This window comes from Oryzias latipes, chromosome 15 (assembly GCF_002234675.1).
Source record: "Oryzias latipes chromosome 15, ASM223467v1".
Lineage (NCBI taxonomy): Eukaryota > Metazoa > Chordata > Actinopteri > Beloniformes > Adrianichthyidae > Oryzias > Oryzias latipes.
The window spans coordinates 20792153-20805572 of NC_019873.2; the positions used below are offsets into that span (position 1 = coordinate 20792153).

General features: G+C 41.5%; 1 protein-coding gene across 1 annotated transcript; it reads right to left on the reverse strand.

Moving 5' to 3' along the window:
• Window positions 1-6713: 6713 nt before the first annotated feature.
• Window positions 6714-9611, reverse strand: LOC101174213 (zinc finger protein 503). The gene is made up of 2 exons (XM_004077102.4): window positions 8988-9611; window positions 6714-8659 (listed from the first exon to the last, which is right to left on the reverse strand). The coding sequence occupies exons 1-2, from the start codon at window positions 9240-9242 to the stop codon at window positions 7229-7231; spliced, it is 1686 nt and encodes a 561-aa protein (XP_004077150.1). The 5' UTR covers window positions 9243-9611; the 3' UTR covers window positions 6714-7228.
• Between the last annotated feature and the right edge of the window lie 3809 nt (window positions 9612-13420).

Consider the following 13420-nt stretch of genomic DNA (forward strand, 5'->3'; position numbering starts at 1 on the left):
GTTTTGATTTGTTTTCTTGAATGAATTTTCATGTAGTTTTTTCCCAATTTCTCATGATAGTAGCCCTCCTTCACCATCTATTGACTATGTCTCCATTGACTACAAAATTGAGCAAACTGGATTTTCTTAATGGAAACACAGCAATTTTGGAAAAAAACTTGCATTTATTGAAAATTGTTTTTGGAGGAGGTGGTTTTTGCGGCATATATATATCAATATTGACATATTTCGCAAAAACTGCAATGGAAACACCTTTTTCAAATGAATTAAGTCACGTGACCAACAACTCTGCACATGTGGCCAGTTTGCATCAATTTTCTTAACGTGCTGGGGCCGCGGGGTTGCCAGAGACTGTCCCGGGTACTGTTTGAGCCAAGGATTTAACGAATCAAATAAATCCCTTTATGCATTTGACCAGTCGGATGGACCCCTTCACGTTGTTGACCAATCAGATGGAGCCCTTTTATGTTAGATGTTTGCCTCCTGTGTTGACGAGGGTCATTTGGAGTATAATTTTTAAACTGTTGCAATGAAATTGGAAAGATGCTTTTGGTTTTGCTCTTTATTTATATACCGCAAATTATATCGTTATCGCAATATTAATCACCAATTTCGCATATTGCATGTTTTCCTCATATCATGCAGCCCTAGTTCACAACAATGTAATTGTAAAATGGTCTTTATTCAACGTTTCCAGAATTTTGATAAAGTTTTCCACATATGCGTAATGGAAATGTAGCTAATGATTTACTATCTTCACTGGTAAATGAATGCAAGCATGCAAGCAACTCATCAACTATCAATAAAATGGCTTCACTTGTGGCAGCATGCGTAAATTCTTCTCCATGGATAGGATCTTGTGCAGAGTAAAGAGTTTGGGGTTGTGACTGAGAGCAGTTGGGCTTGTTTTTAATTCCTCAAAAGTCTAACGTCACACACTGCCTGGATGCTGTGTGTGAATCACATGTTGACTGACAGTTAGCTTGACCCAGAAGAAGCAGTGACCTTTTCCACAACAAAGTGCCAATCATTGTTCAAAAAAATGAATTACCAAATGTTAAATGCACTGAACCAAGCCAATCATCACCAAACTATAACAAGTGTTTGCCGAAAACACTTAACAGTCCCGCTACAATCATTTTCACTCAAAATCCCCAAACCAGTATTGTTTTCCAGTAAATGGTTTCTGTAGAGCGGCAGGAGTTCTTTAGAAATTAGTCCTCATTTGTGGGCGGGACTGTTACCAGAGAGTAAGGCTGCCCCCATTTACCATCATCAACATGCTCTCCCGCTAGCTTACAACCACTTACAACCTCAAGCTAACATTACAGGTGCAACAAAAATGGGAAGCGATATTGGAGCTATGCAGCCATTTTGAGACAGATGCCAACTCAGACAAAGATTTTAATGGATGTAGTCGACAACAAGCGGATGTATCAGAATGGAGCTAAGCAGGGAGCAGAGAAGTCTGCTGATTGTAGTTTCTACTTCAGAGCTACAAGCTTTTTCCAATGGCATGTTTTTTCTGCTCCTAATTCACAATAGTTTCAAGAAAAGAATATTCAAAAATGAAAATTTAATCTCAGTTTTCGTTATATATGTCCTCCATCATCAGAAAAAATGCCACAAAACGTGTTAAAAACACAATTTTCATAGGAGCTGGTCTTAAACAATCTATTTCTGCTGCAGAGCTGTGTAAATTGCAACATTTAACAACTTGTATTTGTTCCTCATTTGTGTTGTATAACATGGTAATGACAGAGTAAAACCAGAGTAAAAAACTTGTGTACGTTTTTTAATAATTAGTTAGCTCTTACTTTGCTGATTCCTCTGTAAGATCTTTGCAAATTGCTTAAACTACCATATTATTATCTATCTCTGTAATTCACATTTTTATAATGACATTTAATTTACAAAAATGCATTTTATTGCAGAAGACATGTTGCCATGTCAGCATGTCCTGTGTAGGTGTACCATTGACTGAATGAAAACTGGACTGAGTGACCTCTGACCCCTCATGTTCTAAACAGGAAGTGCCCCTCAGACTCAAAGCAGCCAAAATCGCATAGACTTCTATTAAGAAACAAAACAGATATTAGTCGGTTATTTGTCAGAATACCCATCCTTACTCTACTACCTGTTTTTTAAAATGTTCTTGCTAACTTTTTTTAATGTAGTGCAATTTATTCAAGTTTTGAACTGACCAATCAGATGCCTCATTAAGAGAATGTGTTCTCATGTCGAATATTCAAAACGTTTAGGCTATGTCTAAATTTCCACCCTAATCCCTAACTACTAAAAAACTATTTAGTGCGGGACTATCTAAGGTCCTGGATTTTAAAAGCAATTTGGACGCCATGCTCACTACTTTTTTTTTTTTAAACGGCGAATATGACGTTATTGATTTCACAAAGTTAAAATCTAATTGACATGAGTGTTTTATGGTGACCGTTTATGAATCTACTGCTTTCTGAAGATGAAAACGTTGATATTTTGTTTAAAAAAATACATTTAAATAAATTTTCTTTCCAAACATTGTTCAGACGCAATGCATTTTGGTCTATATTGGATGCATACTGGTTTTTTGCAGAGACTTCTGGAAAATGTCTAGGGCACTCGATTTTTTAGTTTAATTATAGTTTCGGAGAGAATTATAGTTTCGGAGAGCACTACAAAATGGCGAACACACTATATAGTGAGTGAAGGAATTCGGACACAACCTTTATTTCCTGAGCCTACTTCCATGTGGTAGTGGTGTGGACTTCCAACAAGCTCACTCCTGATTGGTGAGAGTGGTTGCCATAGAAATAATGACTCACACCAATCACTGCTTACTCATGATTTCTGGTTCTATCATGGCGACGTCCATAACGTGAAAAAATAGCGATTGGAGCTGGATTGGAGACTTTTCTATGGGTGATGTCACACTCGCTTAGTCCAGTTCTCATTTACAGTCAATGAGGTCTTTGTCCATTCAAACTACTCATTATAATCAATTGATGCTTCATCACTTTATTTTATTATAGCTTTCTGAGGTATAGAAAAACCCTGCATTCCTGTAGGGATTACAGTGATGTCCAAGTCAACACAAGACATGGAACTATGCAGTAATCAAGCATGTGAGTCACTGATCTGTGCTCCACAGCCTTGAAGATGACGTCACATATTCACTTTCATATGGGGCCATCATCATTTACTCACAGAAGAGAAGAAATTTAGAAACCAATAAGATGGTAAACCCCAGCATCACTGTGACAAAAAAAAAGCCCAATCGAGAACTCGATCTTAGACGCCCCACTGTTATCTAAACAAAGAAAGTATTTGTTAAATATTTCATTGTGTATATGCGTGACCGTCTGTTTGTGTGTGGAAACTCCTTAAACACACAAATGCTTAGACGCTGCTGGTTTCAAATGAGGGCAAAAAGGCCTTTGGAGACAAGCCCATTCCTGACAATGTCTCTGCTTTACATTTATCAGTGACAGACAACAACAACCTCATCAGCTCTCTTTCTACCTCAACACGCTCCATTAGGGTGCCTGGAAATGAGGGTGCATTTCCATAAAATATTCTTTGTCAGAATCCTGAAAATGGGCAAATTATGTGAACACCAAAATACCCCCAGTGCGCTGTGGATCCCAGAGTGGACAAAAATGACCTCAATTAGGCTGTCTAAGCGCTAGAAAGCATCTCACTGCAGAAATCTGAGTGCCACCGCTAGATCAACACTGCCACTTCTCTCACATCACCTGGATGAGCACTTTGCATTTGCAAATCAATGAAGAGGGTAACCACATGTGGAAAGGCTGGGAGGGAATCCTATCTTCCTTGGCACGAGTTTTGAGAACCAAATTACTTCGGCAACGGCGCTCATTTGAGGAACAGATTTGTGTGTCAGGAAACTGCACTTTGGTGGTGAGGCATCAGACTCCTGACTAGCAACAGTGTTGATTTTTCTAAATCTCCCAAATAAAAGACAGATTTAGGAGGGATTTTCCTGAAGCCGTGGCTGCGTTTACGAGTTCTGAGTGCCTCCCTGCTTTGTTTCAATCTGTTCACTTTATGACTTTTTACAATGGCCACGCTCGCGTCAGTACGGTAGCGTAAATAACAGGCCTCTGTGGTGACAGCCTGGGGCTACGGTGAGCACCTTTTACCACAAATGAAATGGTAAGATAAGCAGTAGTTACATGTGTCCCTGACATGATACACTACAATCATTCTCTGTGGTGTCCAAGGTGTAAAACATCCTGCAGTAAAAAAACAAAACTTAACTGTCTATCTGGAACAAAAAAAAAAGAAAAAGTATGTCAAATTTTTGCTTTTTTTATGTCTTTCTAGTTTAAGCACTTATTGACACAGCTGTTGGTCAAACTTTATGCTTCTTACTTGCCAGTGCAGATGACTCCATGTCCAAACACTGTGCCACACACCCACAAATGACAGCTTCATGGTGGTGATTCAGTAGAGCTGAATATGTGGTAAGGTGTGTGTGAGTCACACGCTGGCCTCCCCCTGTTGCCAGATGTTCTGCTAGAATTCCTGCAGTGTCGTCCTCCCTCCATGGGATCCAAACAAGCGCGGCCAAGAATGAAAAAGTGTCTGGACCAAAAGAGTTTGAATGATTTTGTTTACCTGGTTTTTCTTTATTTTTTTGTGTAATATCCCCGTGGTTCCATTACTGATAAGTGAACATGCGAGACACCTGAGAAGAATGACTGCTGCAAAGAAGGGAAAATCTATCCCTGTTGTCCTAATAAAGTAACCTGAAGTCTGCTTCTCTTTAAAAACACTTCTGTCTTTTTCATATCAAGCATTTTTCATTAGCCCAAGAAAGAAAGAAAAACTGCTGACAGTTTACAAATATTACAAAATTAAGAACTACTACTTCTAACTTACAAGAATATTTATTTTGGAGAAATACGAGCAATTGGAGCCTTACCAGCAGGAAACAGCAGAGAGAATAACATTTGGAGTAAAAGATAAGTACCCTGAAGAAGTAAAACTTTGGTTGAAAATATGTTAGCAATTTTAAAACCAGTTCAAGCCCCTGTATTTTTTATGTTTTTGAGCAAAAACCTATATTGTGACACTCATAACGGAGTTGTTCAGATGTAAGATTTGTATTCAACAGGATTTTGGTAAAAATGTATCAAATCAAAGAACAGAAACAATATTTTAAAGTTGTTTTCGCAGTCAATATTTTCCCCATAAGTCCTGCTGCTTACTGAAACATTTCCACTAAAAAAAAAAAAAAAAAAAAAATTCGCTTTAATATTAGTCATTTTATCCAGCATTCAATATATAAAAAACCTTCTAAATGATATGAAACAGCAACACTGATGCAACATCCACTGTTATTCCCTGGGTTGCCACTGCTGGGATTAAAGGGGTGTTATTGTTCTGCAGAGCTCCATGCACACATAAGCACCTTTAGCTCTTGACGGACAAAGTGAATATGTACTTTAGTTCTCCAGCATACTCTGAGCCCCCATGTTGTCTCCTCTCTGTGTCAAACCTCCACAGTGAGGGGAGGTGGAGTGGGGGGGTTCTTGGTAATTCATGCACACATGTGCCTGCCTGTTCCTCCAGTGACAGGGCCAGGAAGGAGGGGCACATGATAAATTGCCTTCCACCGGGGACCTCCGAGCACAGCCACCATGATGTGGGTAAAAATGGAAATTGCTCCCTTTCACCGTCATTACATCAGTTTAGGACGCGTGTGGGCCGCGATATGCTTTCTTTTTTTTTCCAACCCCCCCCCCCCCTTCTTTTAATCGGACAGAAAGGTCGGCATGAGGAGACATTCGTCGTGATAATGACGATGATAACTGGAGAACAGCTGGATCCATGGAGACACTTGGAGATAAAGTTCATGTAAAGCCAGCAAGGATCGATCCTTCTGTCACAATTTCAAGGCCCTTCTTTGTTTCTCAAATTTGCTAAAGCTTTAAAATTTAATAATAAATAAAGGTTTGGAATACCTTATTGCGTAATTTGCGCAAAACCCTTTGTCTGGATTTTCTAAAAATCTTGCGTAAATATTTGTTCCATGCGCCTGACCTTGATGGTGAAATTGGAGCGTTTTATGTCATCATAAAAAAAAAATCCCACAAGTTTTCACAGGTCACCCCCATTTAAATGGAAAATGTGCGGATTTAGCGGCACCTCAGATCTAACGCAAATGAAACATAATCGGACAAAAAAAAAATCGAATTTAATCATTTCAATTCTTCTCCTTTTCAACAAGATTAGGGATTTTGTTGAGGGCCCATAGGAAACTGGACTTTTAGTATTTTAACTTAAATGACAAAATGTTTGTAACGTAAAAACGAAAATTATAGATCTATTTTTACGTTTACGATTAAAAAAAACTTCTAAAAATGTAGTTTTTTGAATATATTAAAACATTTTGCGCTAAGAGTTTCATTCAAACCTTCAGGAGCCTTCTTAAAAATTATAAAATCTAATCTGCAGCAATCTAAAGGTCATTTGTGCGTCATGGAAATAAATTACGCACGTGTGTTATCTAAATGGGGTTACAGGCGATTTTCATGTCCACACAAATCAAATTGCTTTTAAAGTTTGTACAAACTTTGTTTGCATGTAAAAACACGAAAAATGCAGAAATTTTAAAAGGCAATACTCCAACAAGTAAATAAAAATAGGTTTTGACTTTTATGTTTCAGGAAAACAAAATGAGTCACACGGAATTTTTGGAACAGAATTGCTTCTTATTTTTTTCCCAGAATACATACAAAAAAATATCAATTCTCTTTTTATCAGGTACACCTGAAAAATAACGGCAATTTAAAATGTGAACGATTTTTTTTTCAATTTAAGAAACAAACATGCATGTAAATTATTTTTGTTCCTCTCAATGGGACATTTAAATAATAACAAATACAATCATAGCAGTTTCAAATCAACATGAAATGATGACCCCTACGTTAATCAGTATTCTAACATATGCGTGATTTTTTTCTTCCACTTTTTCCTCTCCGTTCGGTTTCAACAAAATGCACTTTTTGAGTTGCTCAAATATTTTCCATATGCAGCTGTTACCGCCTGCTTTTAAGCCGACATATAAATAAATACAGTTGAAGACCACGGATCCTGCTTAGAAAGTTTAGCGCAGTTAAAGTAAAAGTTTTAGTTGCTGTTTTTCTTTTTTTAATTTAATATTTGCATTCTTGATATTATAAACTTTTCAAAGTCTTTTCCCTCCTCACTGGTATCCCAGCGCAGACGCTGTGGTGAGTCTCTGGCCGTACAGTGCGTAAGGGGAGTAGTATGGGCCGGTGGCTGCGGGGACTGGAACAGGCGCACCGGGAGTTGGCAGGGGACTTTTGGAGTAGGGGTGATAGCGGCTGCTGAGTCCTAACGCGTGATGCGGGCTCCTGAGAGCCAAAGTCCCGGGGCTCCCTGGGGCTCCTGACGGTGGCATGTGCATGTGACAGGCCATGGCCGCCGCAGCGGCGCTGGCCAGTGATGAAGACCCGGGATAACCGGATATCAACTTCTCCGCGCCAGTAAAAGCAGTGTGTGTCCTCAGGTGATTCAGGAGCTCTTCCGAAGAGGAGAAGCGCTTGTCGCACGGTCCGTTCGCAGACACCCAGTTACAAACGTGGGGGAGAGGGTCGTTGGGGAGCATAAAGCCGTAGGGGTACAGGGGGTGTCCGCTAAATGATGGCGCCGAGGAGTGGACCCCGTGGATGGGGTGGGTCGGGTACATTAGTGGGTAGCTGGATTTCAGAGCGTTTGCGGCAGCCGCAGCTGCTGAGTCGTGCGTGCAAGACGCGCCAGTTGCGCCCGCTAAGTGACTGGCACAGTGGTAACTGAGGCAGTAGGGGTCTCTGCACAGGCTGGCTGACATAATGGACGGCGGGGAGGCTCCGGCCAACGGGCTGGAGCCAGCTTTACTGCAGCCCAGGGAGCTAGCCAACTGTGCATTGACCAAGCTGCCTCCGTGGGGCAGGAAGTGTTGAGGATAACCAGCATAGGCCCCCGCCAAGCTGCCCGGATAGGTCATACCAGCTGGAGGCAAAGGAAAAACGGTTTGTCCTGGTTTATAAGGAGAAACTGGCGCCACAAGTCCTGAGCCAAGAACGGACGCAGAGGATACAGAAGTTACGGAGGAAGACTCCGAGGAAGAGGTGGTTTTAGAGCCAGGGGTCGCCTCCTGGTGCTGGTTGACCTCCACGTTAATTCCACCACAGCTCACGCTTATCCTGCTGTGGCTCGTGGTGCCAGGTCCGTCCGCGGAGCTGTTTTTACTACAGTCAGAATCTTTCTTTTCATCCCTGTCTCCGCACTTCCCCTCTGATGGCATGGGAGACGCAGAGGTGCTGGAGTTGGGGCTGCCTGTCCGCGGCGTGAACGGCTGGCAGGTGGCGCTCGGCACTCGGAAACCAGACTTCTCTCCGCCTGAGACGCCCGAAGACGAGTCCTTCTTATCTGCCGGTTTGGAGTAAGGTTTGAAGCTGGACTTGTCATCCACGCCGATGTCGCTAAGTTTCAAAGGGCCGGATTTAGATTCCTTCTCACTAGATCCATTTTGTGTAGCGGAGGATAATTTGGAAGAGGGTGGCGGGTCCGGTTTGCCGATTTGAGAGCAGGTCTGCGCCAGCAGAGCCAACGGACTTTTCTTGGCGTCCAACTGCACAAAACACAGCAAAAAGCAAAAATTTATTTAAAAAAAACATTAAATACATTTTAGTAGTGCAAATCTGAAACGCGCATCGTAAGACGTGCATGAAAAACCCTTTTTTACGCACCGATCCTAAGGGAGTAAAACTAAGTATCGCATCGTTAAAACCTTAAAAACAAGATGCAGACATTTCAGCAAGCTCAAACATATTCTAACCCCCGGAATTAGACGAAATCGCAGGAAGAAAGGGGAAGGGAAACTCCCGAAACCTTTCCACACGTAACGCAAACACACCAACACCCAAAATATTTCAGATAAAAAAAGGAGTTTTCCATACCTCGATGGGGCTAACTGGGGTAGAAGGCAAGGGCTGCAGATATTCCGGGTGCAAAATGTGTCCTGACCGTGCAGTAAGCATTTTTAAAACCTTGATGTGAAGTCGCCTTGCTTGTCGTAGTGGATCAGAAGGAGGTGCGGAGTGGAGAAAAGGCTTGTTGATGCTCGCCGAACTGCTATTCCGAGGACTGCTGCGTTCCCACGCTGCACAAATTTCACTATTTTTCAGGGCAGACGCCGAGGGCGACGTGATCATGTCCCAATTGTCAGGAAATGAGATGGTGATGCTTTCGCCAGTTTCATTAAGAAAATCAGGAGATGTAATCGAGCCTCTCTGGCAGGAAGGAAATGTTTCAAAATAAAGGCAAAATGCTGTAATAATCCCGACTGGAGAGAGGAGCAAGGCGCGGCAGCTGGAAGGAGACGGTGCGAGGTTATCGCAGATCTGCGTCTGCGTCTGGCACCATGAGCGCTGCGCCGTGTGTGCGCCTGACTGCAGGTCCTCCCTCTGTAGTCCCGAAGTACGAACTGGTAGAAATTTTCACTTCAAAAGCAGCTGAATTAGTCAGAGATTAAAGCCTTTGCCGCCTTCCAATCAAATGGGACCCTGAGGTGATTGGAGGGTCAAGGGGATGTGACGTTCTCCGCTTTGTAAGCGCCTCTATTTTGACAGCTCGGGGGGAGGAGATATGGGAGGGGGGAAAATGTGTTGTTTGCAGTGAACGCCGGCGCTTTTGCGGATGCAGTGCGACAAAAACCGTCTCTATAAGGAGTTATTATTTTGCTTTTACAAAGGAAATGTGAAATTAAAGTTAGACAGCATACATACATTTGTCTTTTCAAGTTTATTTTGATGAGTTTTGGCTGTTTGGTGCATCCAAAAATCTATCATTAAATCCTGTTTTTGGGGGGATATTTCTATTAAATGTAGTTGTGTTTGAATGCACTTGGCTGGCATAGATGGTGCGTTTTATTCCTGCGCCCTAGGTGCGCTCTAGTGTGCGTAAACCAGCTCCACCATGGAGCCGTAACCTGCAAACATAAAACCAACCACTTCAGCTTGAATTCCCTAAACAGACAAGCGTTGACAGGAATAGACCAATGTAGTAATGGAGGGATGTGAACGTCACATGTTTTCAGTATAATATACACCGCCCTTCTATTTCTATCTCAACCCCTCCGTCAAGTGTCAATTCTGCTCCACCGCAATCAATCAGTTATTTGTCAGGCGCTGTCAATCCACCCCTTGATTTATGTCGGCTATTGTGGCTGATTACATGCCAGTGTGACTGCAGGAGAGGAGTAAATGGGAGGAGAGGCAATAGACAAAAACAAGACAATAACTTGATGTTAAGGTTGTATTATATTTTTTGCGCCAAATGACTGTTTGAAACAAGTGGGAAAAATAGGACTGAACTTTAAGGAGCACAACTTTCAGAGTTCTTCCTTGGAGGAGGCATATCTGCACAGTGAAAGTTAAATAACTTGCAGACTAGCTCAAACTCTGCAGAAAAGCTGTTAATGTTTTGAAGTGCTTTTGCTGTTATCGGCCGATTGTGGCGTTAACATTCCGCCTTATGGGGAGGGAGGGGAGATTCCTAAAGCCCTAAAAGACGAATAGTTTTAAAATACTTAGAAAAAACTAACATTATTATATATTATATTATTTTGCTTTTCCTTAAAAAGTGGTGCGAATATTTGCCTTTTTTTTTAGAACTTTGTCCATTTGTGCCAAGTAACGCGCATCTACCATTGTGTTGTTAAAAACCTGTCAAATGCCTCGGGCGCACTGTCATCTGCAACGGCAATAACAAAGACAGGGAGCTAAAGAGGGCGGATGGGGGGGGGGGGGGGGGTAGAAACAAGAAATCCAGACACTGCACAGTGATGTCAGCTCGATTTTATTTACATATAATGAAAATGATTTAGTTTCTTTCAGTGGGGAGAATGGGAGTAGGGCAAAGAAAAGGAAGAGAAATGGTCTGTCAGGCCGCTGAGAGGAGAAGTTTCAAATGCCTTGAACTATTCACCGCTGAGATGGCTAATCAGTATTGAGGCTCCGAGGCAATCGGGCAGCTTTTCACTGTGTTTTTTACCCCCCCCCCCTCCCCTTTCATCTCAATCGAGGATGGAGGCGCTTAATTAAAAGCCTATCAGTTTGTAAGTAAATCAACGCCTATCAAAGTTGTCACATCAAACAAAACGATTATTACTGCAACCCGCCTATGCCATTAATCTCTTTCTGTGGTAATCTGCTTGACAGGTCAACTAGGAGAGCAAGAAACCCTGGAATAGACAGTCAACAGGAGACAAAAATGTTTCATTTATTTTTAAATAAAGTTTTGAATTAATTAGACGGAGATGTGGAAATAAAATCAATTGTGTGTGGTAAAAAAGGGATAACACATGCTAGAGCAGGGGTCGGGAACCTTTTTGGCCAAGAGAGCCATAAACGCCACATATTTTGAAATGTAATTTCGAAAGAGCCATACAATAATGTAGTGTCCCTTTCCCACACTGTGGCACTGAGACTTAACCTCTTCTAAGGTTCTTTATTCGGGTTACTGCAGACCGCGACAAACGCCGAACAATTAATTCAGCAGCTCCTGAATCTCTCCCGCCGAGACGAGACGAGAGCGCGTCTCCCAACTTTATATTCCCCTGCTCCCGCTGCAGCCCTCCCATTTCCCTTATTCGGCCCATAGCTGAACCCCATTGGTCCAAACTACCTAACAACCACCTGAGCGACAGAACTGAGAGCCAATCAGCTCTCTGCTTGATGCCTTCAATGAACCCCAGAACTTTTAACGCGGCCCAACAGCCATCCAACTCAGTCCGCGACAATATGTTTAAAACTAAAATACAAGTGAATGTGTGCATTTGATGTAATTTCAACCTTTTTAAAGTACAATAAGTCTGTGGATTCTTTTTAATAACATTGTTATGCTGTTTCTAATAAATGATGAGTATTTCTCGTGGTAGTTTTGCTGATGGTCTAGTCTGGTTTACGTGGTGAGTTTCTGCATCATGCAGGCGTTGAGACTTTAAACGTGATCTTAGGTTGGTATGAATGTTTTGTAGATGTGAGACAGACTGCTCACATGCGGACCTGGAGCCAAACACACACTCACACGCTGCAGTGAGTGACGGGCAGTGGGTTTTACCTATTTACAATCCCTGCGCGATTCACCTGCTGCCTGTCCCCACAACACCTCAGCCCCACCCTCTGCTTTCTCCCTCACACATCCCGTCCCCGCAACTGCGCGCTCTTTCTCAGAGACGGGAGCGCGCAGTTTTAGGCACGGCAATTCACAGGTTTCCGGGTGGTACAAACTCTGTGAATTAATAGACAATTTTAAACTTATACTAGTGCTGGCGCAGATTTGTCTCTCTAAGCACCGCTACTACTGCGCGCCTCTGCCATCGCATCGCGCACGAGAAGGACTGGTCTAATGAAGAAAAAAAATTTGAATTAAAGATTTGTCTGCGAGCCACATGTGACCATCAAAAGAGCCATATATGGCTCGCGAGCCTTAGGTTCCCGACCCCTGTGCTAGAGGGATCAGAAATAATCAGAAATATAAATAAAACATTTTAAAAATCATTAATGCATGAAAAAATAAAAATAGTAAAAAATGAATGTTTTTTTCTACATAAATAATATTTTTTGGAACATTTAAAGAAAATTTCCTTATGATGCTTCTGAGCATTTATTTATGTTTTATTTTGAAAAAACGAGGGCTGATGGGGGATTTACAATATGCAAAGATGTGTGATTGATAACAACCTTGCTGCTTTTTCTTTTCTTTCTTTCCTTTTTTTTTTGCAAGGGATGTCAGCCCCTGACACAATATGTGAGTTATTAGGGCAACGAAGGGCAACCATAAATTTTCACTGTCAGGAGAAAACCCTCTTTATTGTCCGAATGACAAATGAGCTCCAGCACCAGCCAGATACCAAAATACTCGGCATTCCTTTTAAATGCTAACACATTTCACCGACCATAATTCACCATATTTAAATAGAAAGTTTTAATGTCCCCATAAATTTTCCAACAGCGACATGTTTACGAATCAGCTCGCATGCAAATACAACTATTTACATCTCCGGAAGAAAGATGTTGGAGAAACAAACACCATGTGCGTCTTTTTGTCTTTATAATGGAGAAGAAAAAAATAGTTCCGTTTTATGATTAAACTAAAAACTTTAAAGTTTCTTCAAAAGTTTGTGTTCACTGCATCTATAAAAAATATTAATTATGATTTGTCATATTCTGCTTTCACTTATTTAATAGTGCTATTATGTTATAAAAACTTCGATTTGAAAAAATACGCTCAGATATAAGAGAATACAAGTTCAGGCGATGCACGCGCGTTAATCTTGAGGAACATTACCTGAAATTATTCCCTATAGCTCCCGATATAGCTGTGAATA

What these genes read in the sequence shown, in the direction of transcription:
- LOC101174213 (XM_004077102.4), bottom strand. Translation starts at nt 9,242, where the DNA reads ATGATCACGTCGCCCTCGGCGTCTGCCCTGAAAAATAGTGAAATTTGT. An exon ending in CCCCAGTTAGCCCCATCGAG is followed by an intron (nt 8,660 to 8,987) that starts GTATGGAAAACT and finishes TGTTTTGTGCAG; the next exon opens with TTGGACGCCAAGAAAAGTCC.